Source organism: Trichomonas vaginalis, chromosome VI (assembly GCF_026262505.1).
Source record: "Trichomonas vaginalis G3 chromosome VI, whole genome shotgun sequence".
NCBI lineage: Eukaryota > Parabasalia > Trichomonadida > Trichomonadidae > Trichomonas > Trichomonas vaginalis.
The window spans coordinates 17,426,962-17,454,594 of NC_067208.1; the positions used below are offsets into that span (position 1 = coordinate 17,426,962).

Genomic DNA, 27,633 nt, shown 5'->3' on the forward strand with positions numbered 1-27,633 from the left:
TATGATCATGTGTAGAATACATATCAATCCAAAATTCTCTATTATTTCCTGATAACTTATAATATTTAATATTTGTTAATGGTGATGCTCTAGTATGTCCAATAAATTCATTTTCAACCCCTTTAGCGATATTTGAATATAAGATCACTTGTTTTCTGTCCCATACATTATATGTTATTATTGGTAATAATACTGTTCGTTCTTCTCCGGGTTTATAATTAAATACATTCATGAAGTCTTCATTATACTGAGAAATTTTAAAACCTATCCTAAAATCACTTTGTCTCTTTTCTGCTACTTCATTAAACGGCGAGTATATAACAAATGTGCATGTATGTGAATCATCTATTTGTTCAATAAATTCATAATGAAAGTCTATAATCTGCGGATGAATTCCTTCTTCACCTAATTTATCAAGATACACATTTAATCCTAAAGCGTTTTTGTTAAATTTCTTTTCGAAAATTTCATTAAAATCATTCATGCATTCATATAATGTTGTATCATCTTTGAAATATTTATATATGTGAATAGTTTGCTTAAATTCTTGTGTATCGTTTATAACAACAACTTCAAGCTCAAATTCAACCTTTCTAAATCCTCGCGTTATATACATATTTGATAAACCAATATATTTTTCATTTATATTCACAGCCCACTCAATAGGTAATTTAAATGTAATTCTATTTCCATTTATTTTAACATTTTCGTCTTCAGAACTGAAAGCAACTGTTAAAGGTACTTGTCTATACATTTATTACAAACAAAAATATATCATTTATTCTTTCTTCTCAATGGAAAAGGGTCTTCGACCCTCATGAGGCTCAATGAGCCTCTTCAGCCTTTTCCTTTTCAGCTTTTTCTTTAGCCTCACGTTCTCTTTTTGCTTTCATTCTCGGGTTCTTCTCTCTTCCTGCAGCTAATGCGGCTAACTGCTTTAGTTAGTATCATGAAATTGGGTACCAAGGGTCTACGCCCCTCATTTCCCCTTTTCATGTTTTGACAAAATAATCGGATATCGTAAATTTACAAAACATATTTTTGACATTTACAAAAAATAAAAAAAATATTTTTTTAAAAATTAACTTTAAAAATTAACGTTAAAATTTTTGACACTTTACAAAATAAAAAAAATAATTTTTAAAAAAATAAACTTAAAAATTAACGTTAAAATTTTTGACACTTCACAAAATAAAAAAATAATTTTTAAAAAATAAACTTAAAAATTAACGTTAAAATTTTTTTATTTATTTTTTTATCATAGATTTTAACACCCATGTAATAAACAGAAATTCATCAAAAGTGACAGCTCTCAATTTTTTGACATTTGTAAATTCTAAATTGAATGAGAAAAATGAAATAATACTAAGCATAATACAATATTCTAGATTTAATTATAATTAGGAAAAAGTTAGTTTTGAGAGTACTTTTCATAGGCATATAGAATGAAATCTTCTGAAAAATAATATCACATAAACTCATATTATTTTCTAATATATAACTATTTTATATAAAAATCAAATTCAATGATCTTAAAAGCGAAGGATAAACCTCAAAATTTACGAATATAATGAGTGGGAATATAATGCTTATCTATCATAAAACCATATGAAATATCAATTTTTGCTTTACGCCTAATTTTTGACGACAATTAGCAAAAAATGTTAAATGTTAACACTCAGTCCATTTGAATATGAAAAATAAAATTGACTTTGATTAAATGTTTTTATTTATCATGCAATTCTTCTTGCGACCAAAGATTTGAATAAAATTTCAAAAAATAAGATAGCTTAAAAAATAATATACGGTAGTGTTTACTAATAGATGAATAGTATATAAATTCTATTAAAATGGATTTGATCCAAAAAAATATATAAAATTTGATCATAAATAAAATCGTTTTAAATTACTTCTTCATTTAAATTATAACAATTATTTTTGATTTTTATTTATCATCCACATTCAAATTTGAATCTTATCACAAAAGAAGGACCACTTTTATGACTACTGCCAAATCTATAAGCAGAGAATGGCTATTTGAAGCTAAAAGAAGAATAGAAGAAGGTGAATCTTACAAAAGTGTGGGAAAGGAAGTTGAATTGGAAAATGGTAAAATTAAATTGAATGTTGCCGAAATACAATAAGAAGAGCATTTCAACTTCAAGAAATCGAATTACCAAAAGTTAGTCGCGGCAGAAAACCAAATCCACCAACATTTGAGCAAAAACAATTAATTAATTCTTGTGTTTCACAATATAAAGGATGAATTTCAAAAACTTATTTATTGATTAAAAGGTTTCAAAATATTGCTCAAAATCCCGATTGTGAGAAAGAAAAAGAAGAAATTGCAAAAGAATTTGAAAAATAGAAGATTTGACAAAAGATCAAATTTTTGACAATTTACAAAAAATAAAGCATCATCAAGTGGAAAAATTTATGATGGAATCAGGTTTATCTTCAAAAGAGATTACAAACCAGCAGATCCACCTACCAAATATCGTGCCATATCAAAGAATTTGATATGGCACTGCGATATTCATTACCTTCACGGTAATGTTTCTTTTCCATTTTTTGCCATATTGGATGATATGACACGTAAAGTTCTCAAAACTAAATTATTGAAAAACAAGTCTTCCAACTCAACAGCGAAGGTTTTAAGAAAACTTTTAGAGGAGTTTATTCCTTACTGCATCTGGACCGATAACGGCGGTGAAAACCGCGGTGAATTCGGCCAGGTTATGCAGGAAAACGGAATAGTTTGGAAGCACACCTTGCCGTATATGCCAAGACAGAACGGCAAGGTGGAGCGCCTGTGGCCAAGCTTAGAAAAGTTTTTGCCAGACGAGTTGGATGATATTCAACAAATCAAGGACTCAGTTCAGCAGTTCATTGAAAAATACAACAATACACCACAGTTATCTCTCGATATTAATCCAAAAACGAATAGTAATTACACTCCCAACGAATTATTCGAAGTTTCAAAATTTTGGTACGAGCCAGAAATGCAAAAATGGGAGTTATATATCAAAGACGAATGGGTCTTAGCAAAATTTGAATAATTACATCATTTTAAATGACTACTAAACAATTTTATTTATGATCAAATTTTATATATTTTTTTGGATCAAATCCATTTAATAGAATTTATATACTATTCATCTATTAGTAAACACTACCGTATATTATTTTTTAAGCTATCTTATTTTTTGAAATTTTATTCAAATCTTTGGTCGCAAGAAGAATTGCATGATAAATAAAAACATTTAATCAAAGTCAATTTTATTTTTCATATTCAAATGGACTGAGTGTTAACATTTAACATTTTTTGCTAATTGTCGTCAAAAATTAGGCGTAAAGCAAAAATTGATATTTCATATGGTTTTATGATAGATAAGCATTATATTCCCACTCATTATATTCGTAAATTTTGAGGTTTATCCTTCGCTTTTAAGATCATTGAATTTGATTTTTATATAAAATAGTTATATATTAGAAAATAATATGAGTTTATGTGATATTATTTTTCAGAAGATTTTGTGTTCTTCTTCAAAATTTTATTTTTTTATTAAAAAGAATCTTTACAAAATATACATTTACTTTAATTAATATTTAAAAACGTGCTCTATCAAAAGTTCCAAAAATTCAATATTTTAGCTTTTCTGAGGTGTCACTTTTGATGAATTTCTGTTTACAACACCCAGAGTAAAAAAATAAACTTAAAAATAAATTAACTCAAAAATTTTTTAATTTCTGTATATACTAAATTTTTCATAAATGATAAAATTAATTTAGAGGGCTCTTTGAGCCCATCTCGCCGCTACGCGGCTTAGGGTAGATCTAACCCGATATCTAACCTCATTTCTAACTTTGTGAATTTTCAACAGTAAATATGTTGGCATGATTCAGGAATGTCATCGCTGCTGTCTTCAAACTCTTTTATAGATTCATACCATAAACGAGCTTCACGGGAGATGAGAAGTAATGAAACGATAATTAATAATTTATTAGTAAAATTCATTTTATATAAAAATAAAATTTATTATTTCATGAGGACTCTTTGAGTCCATCTCGCCGCTAAGCGGCTTAATCTGATTTTTCGAATTCTTCTAACTTCTTCTTCCGTTCTGCTATATTATCTTCATATAATTTAATCTTTCTTAATATTCCATCTTTATTTAATGGCTGCTTAATTTTTCTAAATTGAACACTACCATCTTTCATTTGATGAACATAAAAACCTTCTGGAATAGTTCCTGATTTAATGTATTCAACTAAAAACTTTTGTTTTGTTGCTTCAGTAATTTTAGTACTCATTTTATTAAAAGTAAAAAATAAAAAATATTTTTAAAATTAACTTTATTTTTTATGAGGACTCTCTGAGTCCATCTGAGCCGCTTAGCGGCTTCGTCGTCTTTTCCTTAATTCCTGCGGATCAACTAGGTCGGTTGAAGGTCTATTACTTTCTTTATAGTGTTTATAAAGTTTATAAGCCGCCATATGATAAGGATAATTAAACCATAAATACGCTTTACCTAAAGTTTTCAATCGATTATATAAATCATTATTGTTAGGCGTTTCAGGTGGTGCAGGGTATTCGAGAACAATCTCTAACCATTTAATTACTTTAAAACTCTTGGTTTCTTTTTTTAGTTTTTAACAGTTTCTTTGCTTTTGCGATTTTAGCTAAAATATATCTTCGACCGTAATGGAACCAATTCGAACCTCCTGTTTTAGGGTCAAAAGGTCTTCCATAACCGCCAGGGTCATATGGTGCGACTGCAGTTACTGGCGCTGGTGATGGTGATGGCGCAGGTGCTGAATTAATCGGCGGTGCCTCAATTGGTGGATATTCTGGCTGTTTCTCCTTTTCTTTAAGTGAATTTAATTTAAACTCTTCGCCATTCAACTGACCTTTAAAATCTTTTAGCTGCTTAGATATTTCATTATCTTCACCTAAAAGGTTCTGCGACTGATCAGCGACCCAGTTACCTAATTTCTTTAACTTTTCAGATTTTAATTTTCTGGCAGCAGCTCCCACAAGCATTCCAGCATTATTTTTTAAAGCTTTTGATACAGCTCCACCAGTTAAACCGTCAATAGCTTTATAACCTCCATACAAAGCTGATAGTGTTGAAAATACCATTTAATGCTTATTAAAATCATTTCTCATAATGATTAACTCATAAAATTTTTCATCGGAGCTAAACGTTAATGAAACTCTGACTTTTTCACCACTGAACCTCTTTATTAGTTCATTAATTCTATCAATTATATTAGCACACTCACTTACATCATCAATGATAGTAATATCATCACAAATTATTTTTACATTTAACGACGTCATTTATTACAAATTAATTTCTTCTATTCTTTAAATAATTAATAAAAGACCTAATACGTGTGAGTGGTTCGCGGTTCCTTTCCTGTGTCGGGCTTGTTTGAATCGGTGTAGATTTTTTCAGACCTGTTGGAATAAGATCAGCCCCGGCAGTTGAATTAATCGGTGTTCTATATAAATTTCTATATAAATATGGTCCCGCTACAGCACCAGCAGCTAATAAAAGACCTACAGGAATTACAATTCTATTATAATTCCGCGGTTTAGGGTCTTCATCAAAACTAGCCCATGCGCTTTCAGTCGTTGAACTCATTTATATATAATTAAATTTTAATAAGCGATTAATATGAGTTCGATAATAATACTATCTTTTCTGTCATCAGGAAGGACAATATCTTTTAGGCTCGATGGTTCAACTAATTTTATATTAAATTTATTAACATAATTAGTTATTGAATAATGCTTCGGCGGAGAATATAAACAGTTTGATAAACATAAAATAGAATCTTCAGCGAATTCACTTATACTTGATTTAATGATTGCCGCTTCTCTGGACCAAACACCATTAAATGAAATTGATGTTAATAAATAATCATCATTTTTAATGGAAATTGATTTTGGTAAGTACTCCAGGAGGTCATTTAATGTTATCTGTTCTGCTCCGAACTGAGCAAATCGATAAAAGCATTCATCATTATTAATTCCTGTAATCTCTTGAAAATTTTTATTCGTGTATATATTTTCAATCTCATCACCGACAGCACCATCTTTTAAATCAAATATGAAACCAGCTTTTGAATTTGAATTAACACGAAATTCTATTGAATTAGTTTCAAAACTATAAAACATATCAACTTCATTAGGTTGAGGATATCCGGCACCTTTTAACTGTTCAATAAGAACCGATTTAATCTTTTTATTAAATGCTGTCATATCATCTCCTGTGTCTAAATCTATATAAATCTGTAAATCATATTGATGATTATCTCTTATTATTCCAAAGTTATATAATTCAATGGTTCGTCCTGCAGGAATGGTTTTTATCTGTCTTATTTCAATTGCTTTTTCACCAGTGTTATAATCAACCCAGTGTTTAGGGTATTCATAAATGTATTCACCATTGATTATTTTAAACGGTTGTGAAAATATGTGCTCATAATAGATTTTAATACTTTTATCATTAAGACTGGGAACGGTATTAACAAAATTTCTGACTTGCATTTTTAATTATAATAAAATGAAACATTTATTTGAAGAAGTAGATGAAAAAATGAATGAAAAATCTGATAAACTCAATAGTTCATTAATTCTTCCCTTCAGTAAGGATTATCAGTTCTGTTCAAACGGTGTGTATTTCTATTGCGGAAAAATGGGTTCGGGAAAGACTTTTAATTTAATACGTCATATTTTAATTACTGAACGGTTAGGCTCTGAACACGCTAAAGGCGTGTTGAGCTCCGAAGGAGCGAATTCATATTATGACCAAATCATTATATCAGCAACTTCAGATTCAATGGATTCAACAGCGAAGACGTTTATGAGTAAAGTTCAGGCATCAGTAATTAAAGTTCCAGATAGCGAATTAATTTCTTTTCTTCAACGTTATATAAGAAGAAAGAAGAAATATTATGCAATAGTTGAATTTATACAATCAGGAATGCAAAAGACCTCGGAAGAAATGGAAAGAATTATTGATAAACATCATTTGAGACAGCAGGATGGTACGTATGATATGAAACGATTGACAAACTACATTCTCTCAAAACTTTCAAAATATCCTTTTAAAAAATATCCATCAAACACTTTATTAGTTTGTGATGATTTCGCTGGTAAAGGTTTAGTTTCAAAACCAGATTCACCATTAGCTAATTTAATTACTAAAGTCAGACATTATCACATGACTGTAGCAATACTAATGCAGACGTGGAGGTTTTTAGCTTTAAACATTAAACGTCTCATTACTGATTTCGTTATATTTCAAGGTTTCTCAAAATACGATATAGAATTAATTTGGAAGCAATCAGGTATAACATTACCTTTTGATGAAATCTGGGATGCTTATAAATCACTCATTTCACCACGTTCATATTTAGAAATTCATATAATGACTAATACAATTAATGTTAAAAATATACCTTGGGAAAGACCAACATTATTTTAAAGCTTTATTTTTAGATGAGGTGTAGTGAATAGATTCCATCCATCTCTATCACCATTTCTGTTTATATTTTTGGTGTCATTCATGTCCACACTTTCTGGATTAGTTAGTTTTTGAGGATAAAGATTAGAATAACTGTTTTTAATTGATGGTGCTTCACCTTTTAACGCATAAACTCTATTACTTTCTGCATATTTAATGTTTGAACCACCAGAACCATCATTTACGTAAATAGTAAATGGTTTATAATCGATGTTCATATTTCGACTTCTGCCTTTTGATTTCTTATTTAACACCTCAACATCTTTATAAACTGCGCCCGTTTCAGTGAATTCAACAAGATTTTCATTTTCAAGTTTCACGTTTAAACCTTTATCAAAGATATTATTCATTTTTATAGTAATAAAAGGTTTTTATTCTCTAGAAAATGAGAAGTAAATCCATCTTAGCCGGTGCAGTGAATGTTCCATCGAACCGACGTCGAATGTTGATTCAAGAACGACAAATAATATTATAATCAAAAATTACAGCTCCGAAAACTTGAAAGATAAAGAACCTAGGCCAAAGCTGAAATCCGTTAATTTAAACACAGCTTCAAACGCAAACGCTAACAGTGAAGTTAAGTTAGAATATCCACCTCCATTAGAACCAATAATCGTGATGCTCAAGATAATCCATATTCAACTATTCAAACTTCTTCAGATAACGTAGACCATTACCTCCTTAATTTATACCAAACAATATTACTCAAAGACGATAAGAAGCTTTTGACAAATCTTATTAGTAAGAATCAAATAATTTTAACAAAGGAGGATTTAGAAAATGTTATATCAAGAATAACAGGGAAACAGTGCGTTATTGATTATCTCGACCCTGAAATCGAATGTTGGTCAATGCCGTATTTATGAAAATCGGTAATATTAGAATAATCGAAACACCAGGAACTACAGGAGTTGAGTTTAAGTATAAATATTCGAATGAATACACAAAACTTTCAACAGAATATAAACTTTGCTTGAAATATGTTTTAACGAATTAATTTAAATTTTATATTTTTATCCCTGCTTGGTTCATCATCTAGTCCATTAGCTCTTATATTAGACCAAAAATCAACTTCTATAGTCATTGACAGGAGCTTTAATTTCAATTGGTTCGCCTTGAAAATCAACTAATCTAAATGTCATATCTTTTAAATGGTGTGGTTGAATTCGAACCCATTTTCCTTCGTGCCTTAATAAAATCGGAAAATTAGGCATGAATACAGAATTAACGGCGTAACAGAACGATTTATATTCTATAACAGAATTTTTATTATTAACTCCTGAAATTCCTGTTACATTACTTATTTTTGATTCAACATATAAACAGTTTCCATAACATATGTAGGGCAGATTTCATTTCAATTATATATTTTTGATTTTCAATAGAAGATTTTAACGGTAATTCTTGATGATAAGCACCTAATAATAAACGTGCTCGATGAGTCATATCAGTAATTTTAAATTCTTTTTCGGAACTAAATTTTATTATTCCTGAATCAGTTAATTCACAGTTAAGGGCTCCGTTAAATTTTTCATCAATGAGATCCTGAATCTTTTTTTCTAACGTATCAATATCATATTTATTTCTTGCTTTAAAATGAATTTCAGTACTAATACCATCAATTTCAAATGTAATGAAATCGTTAGTGTCTGTTATAACAAATGAAGCGATAGTGCTAAAATCAAGAACTCTGAAAGCTAGTGGTTCATTCTGAAGACCAAGGTTAGTTTGTAATTTTAATGTCCCGTAATCATTAGGATCAGTACTTTGCAAATAGAACAACATTTTTATTCTAATTAAAAATATGAGTATATCCGCATATTCTTATGAAGCTGATAGGGCGAAAAGATTAATTTTTGGTTCATACACGTTTTCATTTGATGATGAGCATTTAATTATCACTGACGGAAAAACTGAACATTATATCTCATGGAAAGAATTTGAAAAATTCATTCCAATATTAACGCCATGTACAATGCCGTTTATAAAAGACGGTGAAATTATTGAAAAAGATAACACAACAGTATATAGGTCTGTTTATGAAGCATTAGAATATATGTTGAATTATAATCCCGAAAGATTTGACCCAAGCACTACGCCATGTGCAATGCCCTTTATTAAGGATGGTGAAATCGTAAGGGTTCCGAATTCAACGGTTTATACAGCTGTTCAAAACAGTTTACAAAACATTTTAGCGAATATCTTTAATTCAGAAACTACAGAAATAAAATTACCGTATATAACAGATGCTAAAGAAATTAAATCAAAAACAACAACATTATTTGCATCACTTAATGATTTAATGACTTATATAATTAATACTCCCCAGCCGACTACGGCATTTGATCCAAACTCGACGGTTTGCAGTGTACCTTTCATTAATGACAGTTCAGTAATTGAATTAAGGGATTCAACAGTTAATGAATCATTAAAGGCTTCATTAATGAAAATCATTGATTTTAACTCATTCATGAATACATATAATTCATTCATTAATGTTTCATACACTTCTAAAGAAGGTGAGCCAAAAACTATAGATAAAGCGGTGTATGAAATAAAAGCATCAATGACGAAATTGAATTCGTTAACTTTTGACGGTGATAGTTCCGTTAACAGCATGACATCAGGAAAAACGATTTTAACGAAAGAATATTTAAAATCTCATGTTAGTGTGTTCGTTGAAATTGAAAAAGAAGGTGGAATTAAGTTCGATCCACTGGGTTTCATTTTCGACTTAGCGAATGCGGGTGTTAGTTTCGCTGAATGGACAACTATACAGAGTGAGATAAACGCTATATGGACGTTTTTGGGGTCAAAAGCGGGAATGGGTGAGCTTGTAGATGCTGCAAGAACATTAGGTGAAACGGGAAATTTTGTGGATGGTTTTAAAAGACTTGTTTCAAATGTTTTAACAAACACAAAGAAATTATTTAGATATACCGTACATAACGGACAGATTTTCGAACAGGTAGCAACAAATCCTCCGGTTATGGCTGCGTTGATGATGGCTAGAGACATAAAGCCGCGTAGCGGCGAGGGCGAAGCCCACGAAGAAGAGGAGAAACCAGAGGATACGGGTCAGGTTATTCGAGACATTAAAAACGTGTATCCTGAAGTTATTGATTTATTTAGAGGTGTTAATGATTCGATTTCAAATCATTCTATAACCCTTGATGAAGAGAATAAATTAACAGATTATATATTCGTCATTATTGCAGAATTAATGAAGAGAATAAATGAAAAAGGTATAGCTGATATCATTAATGTAAGTGATGTAATGATGAAAAGAAATTTTGACTCATTATTTACAGAACCGAAAACAGAATATAGTCTTTATGACGTAATTACTGAATTAATGAAAAAGATTAATGATAATAAGAGTTCTGGCGGAAGAGTTGAATTAGAGGTGAATGATGTTAATGAGAAATTAGATAATAAAGCAGATAAAAACCCTGTTCATTATATAAGTTCAGATGAACAGATTATAACGGATTATCATGGATATTTAACACAGGATGAAGAAGTGAAGACGGAAGATGTTAATGAAAGAAGATATAAATTCATTCGTGCTGAAGGTTATGACATACGTTGTACTGTACAGTATGACACAGGTAAAGCACCAGAAGCATTTGGTTATAACAATGAAATTTATGCTTCATACTTCTTTGTTAACGGTGTATTAGTTGAACCAAGATTTATGTTGAGAGTTAAGGCAAAAATAACTTTTGAAGATGCTATTAAAAGTAAAGCTGACAAAGATGAACTTGACGCAACGAACAAAGTTTTGAAATCTCATAAACACAATATCTCCGATATAAATGAACTTCAAGCTACATTAAATAGTAAAGCTGATAAGAACCATACACATTAATCCTTCACTACTGTTAGAGCAGACGACATAATATTGAACTATACCCTTGGTTCAAGTGCACCTTTAGAGAATCCAAGTACAAGCGTAAAAGATACTCTTAATAGTTTAGATAGTAAATGTATGAACATTGAAGGTCGTGTCAGAAACTTTGAAACATATGAACTACCAGCAATGTTAGATAAAAAAGCAGATAAAGAACATACACATAACTCCTTCTCAACTGTTGCTATAGAAAGTATTGAAGGAACGGTTGGCGGAACTGGTGGGGATGCATTATATTATAAACCTCCTAACTTTCCACAAGGTTTAACATCGAATGAAAACATAACAACGAAGAAAGACATTAGCTGTAAAAATGTTTATGTCATGGATGATGAAAATAATGTTAAATTCGCTGCTCAAGATTTATATGATAAGAAAGCAGACAAAACTTATGTAGATGAAAAAACAGAATATGCTAAGAACAAAGCAATAGATTATACAGAAGAAGCAAAGGAATGAGTCAATGAAAATTATGTGAAGAAGTCAGAAGTAAATGATGCGGTTAATGGTAAAATTAATGAAAGATTTTCGAATATAGATTCATTAACAGTTAATGACATTCAATTACATCATCAATTACCTGGTCAAAAGAATGTGGAATATAATAATCTTACTCATGTTCTCGATGGTTTCGATGAATTTAGAACTGATGCAACAAATGCGATTACAAGCATGAAAAATGAAATATTGCAAGCTATATATCCTGTTGGTTCTTTATATACATCAATGAACTCAACAAATCCAGCAAGTGTTTTAGGTTTTGGTACGTGGCAGCAGATTGTAGATAAATTCTTATACTGTGCTAACTCTTCAAATCAAACAGGTGGTTCAAAGAAAATTTTAGAAGCAAACCTTCTACCGCATAAGCATACAGGAACTACAAACACAACAGGTAATCATTCACATTCAATAACAAAAAGATGTTATACAAATCTTGCAGCAGGTTGGGATAGACAGGGAATGAATAGATATGATATTTCAAGTGACCCAGTAGATTCAAGCGCAGGTATTTTCTGTGGAACCACAGGAAATCATTCACACACTTTCACAACAAATCCAACAGGTTCGGGTGCAGATTATATGCCACCGTATATTACAGTTTATGCATGGGTTAGAACGGAATGAAAGTCCTGAGCTCCAAAAGAGCGAACAGCATGAAATTTACTAAATTTATTTTTACATAAATGAGTTTAAAAGAAGTTTTCGAATCATCACCGTGGAGGTCATTTAAAAAATTCTATGAAGCTGCAAAGAATGCGGGATTTAATGATAGAACAGAAATTAAGAGATTTTATGATGAAAATATAGTTCATCAGGTTAAAGTTAATCCATACGACTACTACCTTCCCATTTATTCTAAAACCATGATGCATATCAATTTGATACACTCGTTCAGAGTAAGAAAGGAAGAAAGCCACCATTTTTGATTTTCATTAATGTTAATACACGTAAAGCTTTTGCGTATATAATGAAAAATAAAGGAACAAAAGAAGTTTTAAGAGTTTTGCAGACGTTCATGGCAGAACATCATCCCACTTCATTAACTTCAGACCAGGATTCAGCGTACCTTTCAAATGAAATTACAGAATTTTTGATTAAACATAACGTTACTCATTACACGACTGAAGACCATAAACATAATATTTTAGGAATCATTAATCGTTTCATTAGAACGCTAAGAGATTTAAATAAAGAAAGAGATTTTACGGAGGAATCAATGAATAAAGTTATTAATGCTTATAATAAATCAACTCATAACAGCACAGGATTTAAACCAAACGAAATGACTTCAAAAGAGGAGGATGAATACATAAAACAAAAGAGAATGTTAATGGAGGAAAGAAGAAGTTCATCATTACTGCCAGGAACTAAAGTTAGAATCATTCTTGAACATAAACCACATGAAAAGGTAAGAAATCAGTTAAGTGATGATTATTATATCGTTGATTCCTCACAGGGTAATGGTTATTTAATTAAAGCAGCTGACCATTCGGTTGCGTTTTATCCACGATTTCGATTAGTTGAAAGCGAAAATGGAAGATTAGCTAAGACGGTTGATGATGCAAAAAGAGGTATAGTTAATAAAATTGTGAGTTATGATGAAGACAAAGATGAATACACTGTCGTTTATGAAGGAGGTGTGGATGATAAAATTCCTTCTAGAAATTTGAGAGAATCGAACCCTACACATTTATCGGAACTCGAAAAGGATTACTGGAAGGATAAAAATAAGCCAAAATTAATCAAAAAATTTTTATGAACTAAATATATTTTATGTCTGTAATTAATTAGTTAATAAAGTAGCGGATGAACTGCAGAAATATATTTTATCGTTAATGTTTTCATTAATGTTTCGTAAATGTTTTCAGTGTCACCACGTCACCATGTCACCAGGTTAATTAACTTCTTTTAAAAATGATGACAACATGACATTTAGACAACAGCCCCGAAAATAAATTTTATCGTTTATGTTTTCGTAAATGTTTTCATTAATGTTTCGTAAATGTTTTCAGTGTCACCACGTCACCATGTCACCAGGTTAATTAACTTCTTTTAAAAATGATGACAACATGACATTTAGACAACAGCACAGGAAATAAATGTTTTCGTAAATGTTTACGTTAATGTTTTCATGAATTTTATATATTAATGTTTTCGTTTATGTTTTCATACATTTACACCAAAAATATATTTTAGTTGAAAAGGTTAGATATAACCCGATTTATACCCTCATTTCTACCCTCATGAATTTTCATGAATTTTATATATTAATGTTTTCGTTAAGCCACTTTGTGCCGTCAGTCAGTCAGTCAGTTAATGAAATTTACACCAAAAATATATTTTAGTTGAAAAGGGTAGATATAACCCGATTTATACCCTCATTTCTACCCTCATGAATTTTCATGAATTTTCCCGAAATAAAAAATAAAGTTAGTTTTTATTTTATTTTTATTTTTTATTTTTATATAAATATGATTACAAAAATCGAAACATCCGCACTTTCGACATCAACGGCACCAAATTCATTAGTCATGAATCCTACGTCAATGTTAGTAGAAATGAAAAACTTCATTCCTTCTTCATTTACTTTCGAAACAGAAATACAAAAAATTAAGCAGGAACTTTTAACAAGTAATTTAGACTGTAGCGCGAAAGATGAAACAAATGGAGAGGAGTTATATGAAATGCAAGATATCATAGACCATTTACCTAAATTACCTGAAGTTCAGCAACAGAAACTAACTATTCCTGAATTCGATGAAATTGAAGTTAAAGTTAGTGATTCTGCAGAAATTAAGAAATTCATTCGTAAGGTAAATTCTGAATTCTTAGGTTTTCATTGTAACCACAAAGTTATGGATAAAGACTGCGACATGATTTATAAAAACATTTCAGATATTTATAAATCTGAGGAATTTAAGACATACGATAACTTTGTTTCATTAGCTGCTCAATGTGTGTGGGAGATTAGAGATAAAGACAGAAGAGGTAAAGTATGGCATGAACAGATAAAACCAACTGCTTCAGATTTAAAGAAAGCCATTGATGCTTTAGTTATTTTAGCAGGTAAGGTTTCAGAATATAACGCAAAAATGAATCCTCAGTGTTCGAAATGTAAAGCAGCAATTAGGAAATATAACTATTCAGTAAAAGAGATAGAAAGAATGAGAAACGATTACGAAGATTTAAAGAGGGAGGCAGAGAAACCAGCAGAAAATAAAATGAACATGTTAGAATTTCTGAATAAAAACTATCCCACAGCCGATGATTTCCTTTTATCTGATGTCAAGAAGAAGTATAAAGAAACTTTCGGTATCGTTAAAACTTTTGATATATTAACTGAAGAAATAGAAGCTACAAAAATATTTAAAATTTCACGAATTCATAACGTATATCATGTGAAACGTTTATAAAATAACTGGGTAGAAATGAGGGTAGATATCGGGTTAGATCTAACCTTTTCAACTAAAATATATTTTTGCTTTAATTAAATGTTTTCCGGAAACGTCGATGAAAATCATATGGACAAATTATATGAAAAAATTAATAATGATTACCCCTCATTAACCAGGGAAATGACGGATTCTATAGTTCGTAAATTCGATGAAATACAGGATATGTGGTTCGATAGATTCGACATGAACGATAAGGAAAAGAGAAAGAACGATAACAATTTACTTACTAAAAGAATCCTAAAATCTAAAATAGGTGAAGCTTCAGCATTTAATACAGTACATAACTTTTACACCGCTGTTTATATTTTCAATAATTTATTTAACGATGAACGAGAAAGAAAAGAAATGTTTAACGGAAGAAATGAATATGATTTTATCCTTTGTGCTGTTCGGGATGTTGACATGAAACTAAAGAAAATATTCTTATTACAAAATGATACCGTTAAGATGAAGTCAATGAGTTTTTAAATCGTGATTTAAATGAAATTGATGAAGTTATGACCGAATGTTATAAAAAGTTCAAGGGGTAGATATCGGGTTAGATCTAACCTTTTCAACTAAAATATATTTTTGGTGTAAATTTTACTGACTGACTAACTGACTGACCGTAACTAATTATTTACAAAAATAATTCATAAATGCCTTCCTCCTTTCGTACCTGTTGTCTAAATGTCATGTTGTCATCATTTTTAAAAGAAGTTAATTAACCTGGTGACATGGTGACGTGGTGACACCTTCAGTTATTCAAAAATAAATTTTCTTATAAAGCTTCAGGGTCTATTTCCTCAATCATTTCCGTTCCTTCTTCATCATATTCAATCGTTGCTTCCTCAATTACTGGTAGGAGCTTATTGATTATATCTTTATTCGTTATTGTCTTCAGAGATGAAGGATAATATTTCACAACTACTTCACTTGGAGGGCTCTTTGAGCCCATCTCGGCGCCTTGCGCCTTCTTGAATTCTTTCTGCTGCGATAAATCTAAAACAATGCTGAAAAATTCAACGTTAGAGTTCTTCATAATCGTATAATGTGTATCTTTGATATTTACAAATATTCCTTTCTGTTTAAGTAATACTGCTATTTCATGTGGTGTGTAACGTTTTCTGTCAATAATGATAGCGTATGGTTTAACGAACTGACCGTATTTAGATTCTTTCACAGACTTTTTATTGAATATAACGTTCACGTTTTTTCCATTTATGAATTCACCCTTAACAGCAGTAGCGAGAGCATTGTATGAATAGAACTTGTACTCAGACATTATTTTATTAAAATTAAAAATATAAATTATTTTAAAAAATTAAGTTTATTTTTAAATTATATTTTTTACGGAAAATATTTTTTTTTATTTTCCATAAAAGATGTATAAAAAGCTATCTAGATTAGACCATGAAGAAATTAAGAAGTTATTGAAGAATGCTGGCATTGAAGTTAGCAAAAGATATGCGACTAACAAATCTTCATTAGCTAAATACCTCAATGATTACAGAGGTGTAGTCACTTACGAGAAAATTAATGATTACATTAATAACAAAACATTTCCTTTAAATGATGTTCAGGTTAATTTATATCATAAACAAGCGGTACCGAAGGAAGTAAGAAAAGAAATGTATGATATAACTAATGTTAATGTAGGTGAAACGAGAAAGAAGAAAAGCGATGAAGAAAAGAAAAATATAGCTGTAAAGTATGCAAAAGCAATTGCACAATTACGCAAAGCAAACGAAGTTATTAAATCTATAGACGATAAAGCTCTTGATGACGAAAAATGGTTAAAGAAGGATGAAAATAATAAATGCAAAAATGTTAAAGCAGGAAATAGAATCATAGATTTTAATATTCGTGAACTCAATGAAGAAAACAGAAATTACCTACATGAACGTTTCGGTAAAATGTTTATTAGGCTTCTGCAGAAGATAAAAGTAAATTCACAGCAAAAATGGATGATTTGTTATAAACTCGATGGTAAATTTACTAATTCAACATTGAATATCGAGAACATCGGAGCTTTGCTTCATCAGTTAAAGCAATAAAACTTTATAACAGAGATTGAAGCAAACGCAGCCGGAATAATTGAAAAACATTATGATTTCTTCATGACAAATATTAAGAACCTCGAAGAAATTAAAATGTATGATTTAACTGAATATGAAGGATTAACGATGAGCGATATTAAGAAAGGTAAGCCACAGAAGAGAGAAAAAAGAGATGAAAGCAAATTAACAGCACGTCAGCAAAGATTATTAAACAGACTTAAAGAAATAGGAGATAAACAGGATATAGATGATTTTTGGAATGAAATTCTTGATGAAAAGAGAACGAATAAAAAGAGAAGTGGAGAGTTTTGGAAGTATCTTTGCAGATTACCTATAAATCTTGAACGCTATCAAATTTTCAATGAACTTAACAAAAGAACTGCTAAGTTGATGACAGAAGATAACTGCTTCGTTTATGCTTGCATTCAGGCTGGAGTTGATGAGCAGACGGTAGACCACATGCGTGAAGTTATTAGAGTTAGAGATTTTCCACAAAGTAAGATTCAGGAAATTTCTAACGCAACAGGCATAGCATTTAATGTTACCATTGGTTATTTCAATGACTCTAGACATAATGAAATAAAGAGATATATACCAAAAGAATGTGAAACTGTTCGAACTATTGACTTACTTCTTGTTGAAGACCATTACATGTTAAATGAAAGATTACCTATGACAACATATTTTATCATAAATTATAACGAAATTCTCAAATCATTAGGCGGCTGGAATATTGAGCGTCAAATGAAAATATATAAGAAAAGGGAAAATAGATTTGTTATTGATTCTACGCGAACAACTCCTTTATGGGATATTTTGAAAACATTAAGAGAGTGCAATTACTTTGAACCGTTATCTTATGGTGAACTTTTCACTTATACAACAGATTTATATAAACAAAAACTTGCACCGTTTAAAGATTTAAATTATACCCCGAACTACTGTGTTCAGTTAAAGAAAAAGTCTGAAAGTAAAGATAGTGATAAATCAAAACAAAAATTCATTCCTGAACACATTTTCTTCGCTGACTTTGAATGTAGCACTGATGGAGTTCATAAAGCCTTTAACATTTGTTATGATAGTGAAGATGGAAAGATTAGCGAAAGCATTTGGGGTCAAAATTGTGCAACAAAATTTTTAGAAAGAATTCCTGATAAAAGTTTAATATATTTTCATAACCTCAGTTATGATATCAATTTCATTTTAAGACATTTAACAGAAATTAGCGGAACACCAATTATTAAGGGTTCTAGAACAATGCAGATAACGGGAATATATAAAGGTAAAGCAATCATTATTAAAGATTCATACACTGTTATAAATAAGAAGCTTAAACTATTTCCTGAAATGTTTCATTTGCAGTGTGGTGAAAAGGAAGTATTTCCGTATCAATATTATTCAAGCTCTTTATTAGTTAATGATAACAAAACTGGCGTAATTTCTGAAGCGTGTAAGTTTGTAAAAGATATTGAAACGTTCATGAAAAACATAGATTTAATCGAAAACTGCAGAATAGATGAAAACCATTTCGATTTAGAAAAATATAGCTCATTTTATTGCAAACAGGACGTAAGGATTTTAAGAGAAGGTTTTGTTAAGTTCAGAAATGATATATTGAAAGAGTTTGATTTAAACGTTTATGATTACGTTAGCATTTGTTCAATCGCTAACAAACTTTTCGAAAACAGAGTATATTTCCCGAATGGAAATTTATATGACCTTTCAAATAAACCAAGAGAATTTATTTCACGCTGTATTCAAGGTGGAAGATGTATGCTGTCAGATAACATGAAACAAAAGAGCGAAAAGAAACTCATTGCTGACTTCGATGCTGTTTCATTATATCCCTCAGCTATGCGAGACTTTATACTTTAGAAGGAATTCCAAAGGTTATGAAGAAAGAAATGTTAAACAGTGAATATTTGTTAAAACATTTATTCGATGATGACCAGGGCGAGCCTGAAGGTGAGAAATTCATTTCCGGATTCTTTGTTTTAATAAAAATAACCGAGATTAAGATTAAAAGGCACTTTCCATTAATAACAGTAGATCCAGAATTAAACCCGGAGCTAAAGGTTCCAAGAAGTTCTAACACATGCTGTTTAATGTATGTGGACCACATAGCTTTGCAGGATTTAATAAAATATCAGGGCATCAGCTGCGAAGTATTACAGGGTTACTACTACGATGAAAAAAGAGATTTTAGAATAAGAGATGAAGAAAGAAATTGTTTGAATTGAGATTAAAGTATAAGAAGGAAGAAAATCCGCTACAAGAAAATATTAAATTAATTTTGAACAGTATTTATGGAAAAACTATTTTGTCCCCGATAGAGTCGAAAATTAAAATCATTGATGATAAAGATGCTGTTAGGTATGCCATCAGAAATTATAACCATATCATTAAATTTGAAGGTTTAGATGGTTCGGATAAAACTATTTTCAAACTAACTAAAAGCATTTGCAGACACTTTAACTTTTGCCCCTTAGGTGTTAATATCTTATCTATGTCGAAACGTATCATGAATGAAGTATTTTGCACTGCTGAGGATATGGGCTTAAATCTTTACCAGGACTGTGATAGCATGCATATTTTCAATGAAGACATACCACGTTTAGCTCGGGAATTTCAGAAAAGATATGGTCGTGAATTAATAGGAAAGAATTTAGGTCAGTTTCATTCAGATTTTGCAGAAATCACAAAAGATAAACAAAGTTTAGCTTACAAGTCGATATTTTGTGGAAAGAAGACTTACATAGACCTTTTAATAAATGACATTGGTGAAGTTGCATTTCATGCACGTATGAAAGGCGTAAAACAAGATGTCATTGCTTTAACCGCTAACGAAATGTTTCCTGACGCAGTACAATGCTATTATAATGAAGATAAGAACATTCATATTCCTGTTGGAAAATATGATAAAGATTCTGAGTTCAGTATAATGAAATTATATCAAGCCCTTCACGGGTCAGGAAATCGCATTTGATTTATGCAAATCAACAGCACCCTGTTTTGAAGAGAAGTTTAACTTTTCAATAACGACTAAAAATACTTTCATAAGGAAATTAAAGTTCTGAAGTCATAAATGATATAATATATTTTTATCGTTCAAGACAAAAATAAACTTTTCATATTAAATTATGTAAGCGTTTGAATTTACTATATGTAATGCACGTTCTTTTTCCATTACATCATAAACGTTAACATATAATGAACCATTTATGTTTTCATTAATGTATAGTTCTTTATACTGACGACCGTTATAATAATAAAACAAATCTGCATTGATGTCGTAAAATAAATCCTCAAATTCATGATTTCCATAATGTGAAACAGTAATTGAATTTTCACTGATTTCATCAACGAAATTATATTCTACTCCATTTGCTTTACTTCTATTTCTATTATTTGTAGAACTTGAACACCAATGTAATTATCAATCTTATTATTATTTCTAACTTTATCGTAATGGTCAACTTCCCCAAAACTATCAGGATTATCAATCCACTGAATAGCTATTAATCTATGCTTAAGATATTTTTTACCGTTAAGGGTTAATCTTATATATCCATTCTTTTCTTCATACTCACTGACAGTCTTTCCGTTTTTCTTTCTTCTTATTTGATACGGATATTTTGTGTTAATTTCGTAATCTTCATCAGCTACTAAGTTTCCCAGTTATTTTCCATCGTTTTATAAAAATAAAAAAATCAGAAAATTAAAAATTAACTACATTTATTTTTTTCTATCACCTCCATCAGCAGCTAAATTATAATCATCAATTCTAACAGCAGGGATGCCGGCTGGTCTAACTTGAATAGCGAAACAAGCATTTCTAAGAAATCCTAATAAAGGTTTGACAGTGTATTTTTCGCTTATATTTGTATCATCAGCTTTAACACCTAATTTATATGTAATTGGTGCCGTTGATGTTTGACCCTGTTGAAATGTGAAATCAGTTTCCGTAGGGAATCCACAGAGGAAATGAGTGTTATCGTATGATTCATATAAATGTTTAACGCTTCCATCATCAATTAACGACCTCATCACATCTTCATTAAATCCTATCATATCGTTATTTGTATTGCATGCATTAGCAACCATTTCATAGAACACAGGACCATAAGAGCTTCGGGTTCAGCTGGCATACTTCCATAAGCGCCCATTGATAATTGAAGGGTTTCAAATTGAGGATTTTCGAAATTCACGATATAATTATCATTCTTCCTAAATAAAGCCCAAATGCTTTTAACGTTAATTGGTGTATAAGCTGCTGTGAAAGTTGCTGATGGTGAACCTTTACTGAACGAACCGTCCATAGGAATCCAGTCCATTACTTTAATTGGAAAACATAAAGCTTGTGATGTATAATGATCGACTAATTCAGTGTAAATATTTGGATCGAGTGAAAATGCTTTAGGATGAATGAAGCAATCAATGAATTCAGCTGATTTCTTCGTTAATCTTTGTTCAACTGTTGAAACAGTAATTTCACCATTTGATTTAGAAACTGCTGTTATCATATTGAATGGTTCATTCCATGGAACAAATTTATTAGTTGGTGGGTCATAATTATCTTTTACCTGACTGATTAAAGAAGGATTATGAGCTAAAATATCTTCTACCGGCAGTGCTGTTACCTGGAAATGCATCGCTACTAAATTTAACCTTTAACTGAATGTTGCCTGCAAAAGCAGGAATAAATCTAATAACTTCTAGAATAAGGAATTTACGACATGGAATCTTTATTTTAATGTCAAAATTAATTTCAGCTCCTGCAGCTAAAGGTCCTGAGATAATTTGACCTGTTCGAACTGTTCCAGAACGTTTCCATACATCTTTATGTCTCGTTTTTGAGAAAACATCAACTTTCTTTATTTGTTCTGTAGTCTGTGAATTAGAAATGATATATGCTTCTTCTCTTGCGTTATCCTGACTATAAATAACTCTTCCATTTGCTAATAACTGATATGCTTCAATGGTGTAAATTGATTCATCAAAAACGCCAAAAAACCTGGAGAATTAGTATTTGGAATTGATGAGCCAGTAATAGCATTATCCACGATATATTTACTTTTATAGGTAGTTGTAAGGAATGTGTTATAAAGGTCTAGCATATTTTCACCTGGCGGAGATAAATTGAATGTGACCCAGTTATGATCCTTTGCGCTTCCTGGTTGTGATGGAATTTTTGCATCGATATATCTTCTATTAGTATCACCAATATTAATTGCATTATCGATTACATCAAAATATGAACGAATTTGATGGATATGTTCAGCTGGTGTAAATTCGTTAAGCTGTTCGTTTTGCATGTTTTATGTTAGATAAAAATATTTATTTAGTTTAATACTCTAACTCTTCTTCTTAGTTGAGGAATTTGTTTCTTTTGTTCAATAATTTCATGTTTTACGTTTTTAACAAACTCTTCATTAATTTTGGTTTCCTGCTCTTTTACTGGTGGGTCTGGATTTTTTGATTCCGTTTGCTTTTCAATGAAATTTACAAATTTAGCTATTAATTCTTGATTCGTTATCGAAAGTACATCGGGTTTGATTTCGGCGCTCTGCGCCAAGATGGACTCTCTGAGTCCTCCTGGTTTAGGTTCTGGTTTAGATTCCGTTTCCTTTATCGTGGGCTTTGTCTTGACAACCTCGCTGTCTTCCGCTTTTGTTTCAAGTTTAGGTTTTATATCTATTTTATCAGTTTCCGAATTCGTTAATGGAACTCGTCTTTTTCTTACATAAATTTTTCCATCTTTACTTGTTGATACATAATATAATGGATGCTGAATTCCTCTTGCATCATTTAATATAATCGATTGTCTCTCAGATTTTGATAGGCTCATATTTAATTCAAATAAAATTTTTAAATTTTGAATTTTTTATCGGTAATCAAATGAGTCAGGGATTAGATATTGAAGCCATCAAAAAAGAAATTCGTGAGCAGATATTAACAGAACTAAAGACACCTAAAGCCGAAGAAAAACCAGTAAAACCAAAAAGGAAATTAAGTGAAAAGCAGTTAGCCGCATTAGCTGCAGGAAGAGAGAAGAACCCGAGAATGAAAGCAAAAAGAGAACGTGAGGCTAAAGAAAAAGCTGAAAAGGAAAAGGCTGAAGAGGCTCATTGAGCCTCATGAGGGTCGAAGACCCTTTTTCATTGAGAAGAAAGAATAAATGATATATTTTTGTTTGTAATAAATGTATAGACAAGTACCTTTAACAGTTGCTTTCAGTTCTGAAACGAAAATGTCAAAATAAATGGAAATAGAATTACATTTAAATTACCTATTGACTGGCTGTGAATATAAATGAAAAATATATTGGTTTATCAAATATGTATATAACGCGAGGATTTAGAAAGGTTGAATTTGAGCTTGAAGTTGTTGTTATAAACGATACACAAGAATTTAAGCAAACTATTCACATATATAAATATTTCAAAGATGATACAACATTATATGAATGCATGAATGATTTTAATGAAATTTTCGAAAAGAAATTTAACAAAAACGCTTTAGGATTAAATGTGTATCTTGATAAATTAGGTGAAGAAGGAATTCATCCGCAGATTATAGACTTTCATTATGAATTTATTGAACAAATAGATGATTCACATACATGCACATTTGTTATATACTCGCCGTTTAATGAAGTAGCAGAAAAGAGACAAAGTGATTTTAGGATAGGTTTTAAAATTTCTCAGTATAATGAAGACTTCATGAATGTATTTAATTATAAACCCGGAGAAGAACGAACAGTATTATTACCAATAATAACATATAATGTATGGGACAGAAAACAAGTGATCTTATATTCAAATATCGCTAAAGGGGTTGAAAATGAATTTATTGGGCATACTAGAGCATCACCATTAACAAGTATTAAATATTATAAGTTATCAGGAAATAATAGAGAGTTTTGGATTGATATGTATTCTACACACGATCATAAATGCCCCGTTGTATTACCCGAAGACAGAAAGGATGTTTTCTTCCTTGAGGCTCAGTTAATGAATTCAACTATTGCAACTTTATAAGAAAATTTATGAAAAATTCACAAGGTTAGAAATGAGGTTAGATATCGGGTTAGATCTACCCTAAGCCGCGTAGCGGCGAGATGGGCTCAAAGAGCCCTCTAAATTAATTTTATCATTTATGAAAAATTTAGTATATACAGAAATTAAAAAATTTTTGAGTTAATTTATTTTTAAGTTTATTTTTTTACTCTGGGTGTTAAAATCTATGATAAAAAAATAAATAAAAAAATTTTAACGTTAATTTTTAAGTTTATTTTTAAAAAATTATTTTTTTTATTTTGTGAAGTGTCAAAAATTTTAACGTTAATTTTTAAGTTTATTTTTTAAAAATTATTTTTTATTTTGTAAAGTGTCAAAAATTTTAACGTTAATTTTTAAAGTTAATTTTTTAAAAAAATATTTTTTTATTTTTTGTAAATGTCAAAAATATGTTTTGTAAATTTACGATATCCGATTATTTTGTCAAAACATGAAAAGGGGAAATGAGGGGCGTAGACCCTTGGTACCCAATTTCATGATACTAACTGCTTTTCACTTAATTTCCTTTTTGGTTTTACTGGTTTTTCTTCGGCTTTAGGTGTCTTTAGTTCTGTTAATATCTGCTCACGAATTTCTTTTTTGATGGCTTCAATATCTAATCCCTGACTCATTTGATTACCGATAAAAAATTCAAAATTTAAAAATTTTATTTGAATTAAATATGAGCCTATCAAAATCTGAGAGACAATCGATTATATTAAATGATGCAAGAGGAATTCAGCATCCATTATATTATGTATCAACAAGTAAAGATGGAAAAATTTATGTAAGAAAAAGACGAGTTCCATTAACGAATTCGGAAACTGATAAAATAGATATAAAACCTAAACTTGAAACAAAAGCGGAAGACAGCGAGGTTGTCAAAACAAAGCCCACGATAAAGGAAACGGAATCTAAACCAGAACCTAAACCAGGAGGACTCAGAGAGTCCATCTTGGCGCAGAGCGCCGAAATCAAACCCGATGTACTTTCGATAACGAATCAAGAATTAATAGCTAAATTTGTAAATTTCATTGAAAAGCAAACGGAATCAAAAAATCCAGACCCACCAGTAAAAGAGCAGGAAACCAATATTAATGAAGAGTTTGTTAAAAACGTAAAACATGAAATTATTGAACAAAAGAAACAAATTCCTCAACTAAGAAGAAGAGTTAGAGTATCGTGCTGAACCGTTGGGAAAAATTGAATACCCGAGGTTCAGCATACATATAAAAATGAAAGACTTAGAGCCTAGGGTTAAGCAGGAAGATAGAGGGTACATATGAGATTATCCTCAGTAACTCTCAGGCAAATCTGAGTTTTTGGTCAGATATATAAGATTATTGTGAACGAAAAATTATCTAATATAGACCTAATTGTCATGTGAGCATATAGACATATGTATATATTATATGTTTCTTGTGTTATTATAGGTTAAATCCATATGATATGTGAGATAAATTATATCTTAACACAGAAATCGTTTTTTTATATTATCACAGTAGATATGAGGGGTACTATATGAGTTATAATATATATTATTAGGAATAAGTATATAGGTCCAAAATAATGGGAATGCATAATTTATGGCGAACTCAAAACATTTATTTTTATATTATGAGGTTATAAAATTGTTTTATTCATATATTATATGTGCTCTGCGCTATTGAAATGTGCTTAAAATGATTCTGCACGCGCAATCACAAAGCAAAACTTCGTAGCGAGCAACAGTTTGTGCAAGGACAGGGAATTTATATTTTTATCATTACATAAACTTATAATGTGGTTAAAATGTTCGGTTTGCTCTCACTTTTGTTCCGCAATGTGACATCGTGAACAAAGTTTCCGATCTGAGTGCATATATGCAGGGTCTTTCCATGGCACCCTGCATACATGTACTCAGATCGGGAATATTGTCCACTTTTGTTCCACGATGTGACATCGTGAACAAAGTTTCCGATCTGAGTGCATATATGCAGGGTCTTTCCATGGCACCCTGCATACATGTACTCAGATAAGAAATTTGCTTAATTGTTTGACATGAATGTCACATTCGATGATTTGCAAGAATCTTTGAAAAGAATATAATATAGGTTCTATTTTTGTAAAATTTATCCAAATCATGTATTACATAAATTACGATTAAAACGATGAAAGAACCAAAAAGTGTGTTTTGTGTTTTGTTGTTGCGTGTTGGATGCGGGATCCTGTTATTTCCGAAATCGACAAAAAATTTGGAAATTTAATTTCCGAAATCGAAATTATATTAATGTTTTTAATATTCTTATATCAAAAGGATTAAAGTTCATTAAGAGAAAAACAATTCTTCTTCTTCAATCTATTGGCGCATTTATTTCTACACGCCAATAAGGAAGGGAAAATTATAAGACACCATGGTGTCTTCAAAACGCTAATTTTTGATATTTTTAACAACCCTATATATATTTTATTCTATTATTATTACATAATAATATTATACATATTAATTGTTTTAATTTTTGAATGCCTACGATAATTTTTAATTCAATTTTTAAACGAGTGCGGGACAAATTTGCCAAGTGTCACTTTTTCAATAACCTCAAATTACGCTTTTCTCGTTTTTTAAAAAAATAACCTTAAATTATATTTGAAGAAATTATGTCTATGATATATGTTTTATGCTAGAATATTGGAGTTTTCATGCACTACACAAGAGCTCCAAGGTTCCAAGAGTGAATGCTCAATAGCAATTATAGAGATGTACCTTTTCAAAATGACTTTTACTGATTAAATTTAATCAATAGAAGACATTTTGAAAAGGTACCTCTACAATTAGATATACAAGAGATTCAAAGCTTCATTTCAGATAGATTTGAAACTTTGAAACTCTTGGTAGTTTTGAGTGAATTCTGACAATCATCTTTGAGAAGGTTTCTTAAAGAAAACCTTCTCAAAGAGGTTTCTCAGGAGCCCTGAGGCTCCCTTCGTAATGATTGGGAGCCTTGGGGCTCCTGAGACGAAGAATGGCTTCGCCGAATCTTTGATCAGCAGAGGCCAAATGGAAAGGCCTCTGCTGATGGATTCTCAGGAGCCCTGAGGCTCCCTTTCGTAATGATTGGGAGCCTTGGGGCTCCTGAGACGAAGAATGGC

The 27,633-nt window shown here is 30.6% G+C and overlaps 8 protein-coding genes and 5 pseudogenes across 13 annotated transcripts, besides 5 other annotated features; 7 read left to right on the top strand and 6 right to left on the bottom strand.

Annotated features, from left to right (window-relative positions):
• Nucleotides 1–27,633: part of a mobile genetic element that runs on past both edges of the window.
• Nucleotides 1,280–1,316: a mobile genetic element.
• Nucleotides 2,440–3,059, top strand: TVAGG3_0882560 (annotated as a pseudogene). Its single transcript has one exon. A coding segment is annotated over exon 1 (620 nt).
• Nucleotides 3,659–3,696: a mobile genetic element.
• TVAGG3_0882580 (uncharacterized protein) lies at nucleotides 4,084–4,314 on the bottom strand (the record flags this gene model as incomplete). Its single annotated transcript, XM_051250480.1, has 1 exon — nucleotides 4,084–4,314. One exon carries the CDS (start codon nucleotides 4,312–4,314, stop codon nucleotides 4,084–4,086), a length of 231 nt encoding a protein of 76 aa, XP_051085955.1.
• TVAGG3_0882590 lies at nucleotides 4,620–5,143 on the bottom strand (annotated as a pseudogene). Its single transcript has one exon. A coding segment is annotated over exon 1 (524 nt).
• On the bottom strand, nucleotides 5,355–5,651 carry TVAGG3_0882600 (uncharacterized protein; the record flags this gene model as incomplete). Its single annotated transcript, XM_051250481.1, has 1 exon — nucleotides 5,355–5,651. The coding sequence occupies one exon, from the start codon at nucleotides 5,649–5,651 to the stop codon at nucleotides 5,355–5,357; it is 297 nt and encodes a 98-aa protein (XP_051085956.1).
• Nucleotides 5,672–25,636: a mobile genetic element.
• Nucleotides 6,576–7,499, top strand: TVAGG3_0882620 (protein of unknown function, DUF4106 family; the record flags this gene model as incomplete). The annotated part of the gene is made up of 1 exon (XM_051250482.1): nucleotides 6,576–7,499. The coding sequence occupies one exon, from the start codon at nucleotides 6,576–6,578 to the stop codon at nucleotides 7,497–7,499; it is 924 nt and encodes a 307-aa protein (XP_051085957.1).
• Nucleotides 7,563–7,888, bottom strand: TVAGG3_0882630 (uncharacterized protein; the record flags this gene model as incomplete). Its single annotated transcript, XM_051250483.1, has 1 exon — nucleotides 7,563–7,888. A coding segment is annotated over one exon (326 nt), but the record flags the coding sequence as incomplete, so codon positions are not given.
• On the top strand, nucleotides 7,924–8,535 carry TVAGG3_0882640 (annotated as a pseudogene). The gene has a single exon. A coding segment is annotated over exon 1 (612 nt).
• TVAGG3_0882650 lies at nucleotides 8,563–9,323 on the bottom strand (annotated as a pseudogene). The gene has a single exon. A coding segment is annotated over exon 1 (761 nt).
• Nucleotides 14,424–15,365, top strand: TVAGG3_0882660 (organellar and viral DNA polymerase type B; the record flags this gene model as incomplete). The annotated part of the gene is made up of 1 exon (XM_051250484.1): nucleotides 14,424–15,365. The coding sequence occupies one exon, from the start codon at nucleotides 14,424–14,426 to the stop codon at nucleotides 15,363–15,365; it is 942 nt and encodes a 313-aa protein (XP_051085959.1).
• On the top strand, nucleotides 15,528–15,875 carry TVAGG3_0882670 (uncharacterized protein; the record flags this gene model as incomplete). Its single annotated transcript, XM_051250485.1, has 1 exon — nucleotides 15,528–15,875. The coding sequence occupies one exon, from the start codon at nucleotides 15,528–15,530 to the stop codon at nucleotides 15,873–15,875; it is 348 nt and encodes a 115-aa protein (XP_051085960.1).
• On the bottom strand, nucleotides 21,187–22,682 carry TVAGG3_0882680 (annotated as a pseudogene). The gene has a single exon. A coding segment is annotated over exon 1 (1,496 nt).
• Nucleotides 23,345–23,578, top strand: TVAGG3_0882690 (uncharacterized protein; the record flags this gene model as incomplete). Its single annotated transcript, XM_051250486.1, has 1 exon — nucleotides 23,345–23,578. The coding sequence occupies one exon, from the start codon at nucleotides 23,345–23,347 to the stop codon at nucleotides 23,576–23,578; it is 234 nt and encodes a 77-aa protein (XP_051085961.1).
• TVAGG3_0882700 (uncharacterized protein) lies at nucleotides 23,917–24,486 on the top strand (the record flags this gene model as incomplete). Its single annotated transcript, XM_001298329.1, has 1 exon — nucleotides 23,917–24,486. One exon carries the CDS (start codon nucleotides 23,917–23,919, stop codon nucleotides 24,484–24,486), a length of 570 nt encoding a protein of 189 aa, XP_001298330.1.
• Nucleotides 27,041–27,633: part of a mobile genetic element that runs on past the window's edge.